The 1,427-nt window shown below is 50.9% G+C and overlaps 1 protein-coding gene across 1 annotated transcript in view; it reads right to left on the bottom strand.

The window, feature by feature from the left end:
• CCNT2 (cyclin T2) overlaps positions 1-1,023 on the bottom strand; it is a 28,017-nt gene extending 26,994 nt beyond the window's left edge. The window contains exon 1 of the mRNA XM_009319016.1: positions 986-1,023. Within this exon, the coding sequence (XP_009317291.1) occupies positions 986-1,023 (38 nt within the window). The remainder of the gene's footprint in view (positions 1-985) is intronic.
• Positions 1,024-1,427: the final 404 nt, after the last annotated feature.

The raw sequence follows: 1,427 nt of genomic DNA, 5'->3' as shown, positions 1-1,427 counted from the left end.
GGGTGCGCGGCCGGGCGCTCCTCCTGAGGTCTCAGACTTGACGGGACGGGCGGGCAGAAGCTGTCGTCTGCGGGCGGGAGTGCGCAGCCGGGGTGGGAGAGGGTAGCTCTTAAAGCCTTCGGGGGCTTTGCCAGATCAGAGAGTTACCCCTCCTGAAGACACGGGCCGCGGTGCGTGATCTCGTTCCGAAATGGGCTACCGGTTCCTACGAGTCAGCACCCCTTGCCTCAGAACCGAGTGAACCTCAAATCCCCCACTGGTTACGTGACCTCCGCTAACTTTTAGGCTTTCAGCGAGGATTTACGTTCGCTCCCGAAAGAGCGGCCTTTAAGCGTTGCCCGCCGGGGACAGCAATGGAATTGGGCTGAGAAGCTAGAGCCAGGCCTGTGGCGCGTGGCTGCGAGGGGGGCCCCACGTCACCGATGGGCCACGTACGACCCAGAAAGCATGGTCCTCCCACGCTCGGCTGCCCTTCTGGTTCTTGCGGATTTGAAATCGGTTGTATGGGGGCACCGGAATAAACGAACGTCTTGTTTTAAGGGCTAAAATACTTGGAAACGCCAATTGATTGTTGTGTCGGAAAGACTAAAGAACTGGCAATAGAGGCTGTGGGGAGAAGGTGGAAAGGTCTTTAACATATTAGAAGTCACTCATTCTGCAAGAAAACTGCCGAGACGGAGAGGCATGCTGTGCTTCTAATTCTTTTCTTGGTACTGGAAGTAGCAAACATCTAGGCAAAGCATTCCTCTCTTAAGTGGCAGGAGCACTTAAGAATCGCACAGCAATTCCTGCATTTCGAGTGCATGGTGTATGTGATAATCACACCCATATAAGCAATAACTAACTTCTACAGGTAGTATTTCTCAGGAATTTGGTGCCAAAAAGGCGGAATTAAAGCTGTCCAGTGATACGTTGTGTCCTTCCAGTGTAATAGCTCCAGCAAGTCAGTCATTCTCCAATACATGGAGAAGATGCATATGCTCACATCGTGTTGGACAGGAACTTGGCAAACCTCTCCCGCATCACGCTTCAGCTACCTTTAAGAATTAAGGTCACTTTCTAAACTTTTTGCCCATTCCTATTTCACCCTTAAATAGTAATATGCTACCAAACATTACTTTTACATGGCTATCGTTAAGCCTCAGACTCGTTCCCAGGTGCCCAAGCAGTGACACAGCCGACACGGTAAAGTGCTGGAATGAAACATCCTCACTTCTGTCTCTTCCAGCCTTCTGTCTTCCCTTCAGGAAAATACATAGCCCTCCCCGATTTCCTTACACCTCGAGCACAGCCTATTCCGCGACTCCACTGAAATCTATTTTACCACCTGCTATAATGGCAGCTGGCAGATACTTCTCGCAGGGCGCTCCGTACTCAGTTACTGATTTTCAGCTGTAGCTTGAGATCGTGGGTTCAGGGTTCAAAGG

This window comes from Pygoscelis adeliae, unplaced genomic scaffold, assembly GCF_000699105.1.
Source record: "Pygoscelis adeliae isolate BGI_AS28 unplaced genomic scaffold, ASM69910v1 Scaffold222, whole genome shotgun sequence".
NCBI classification, from domain to species: domain Eukaryota; kingdom Metazoa; phylum Chordata; class Aves; order Sphenisciformes; family Spheniscidae; genus Pygoscelis; species Pygoscelis adeliae.
Note: the sequence above shows the minus strand (reverse complement) of the source record. Positions and strands in the feature narration are given on the sequence as shown.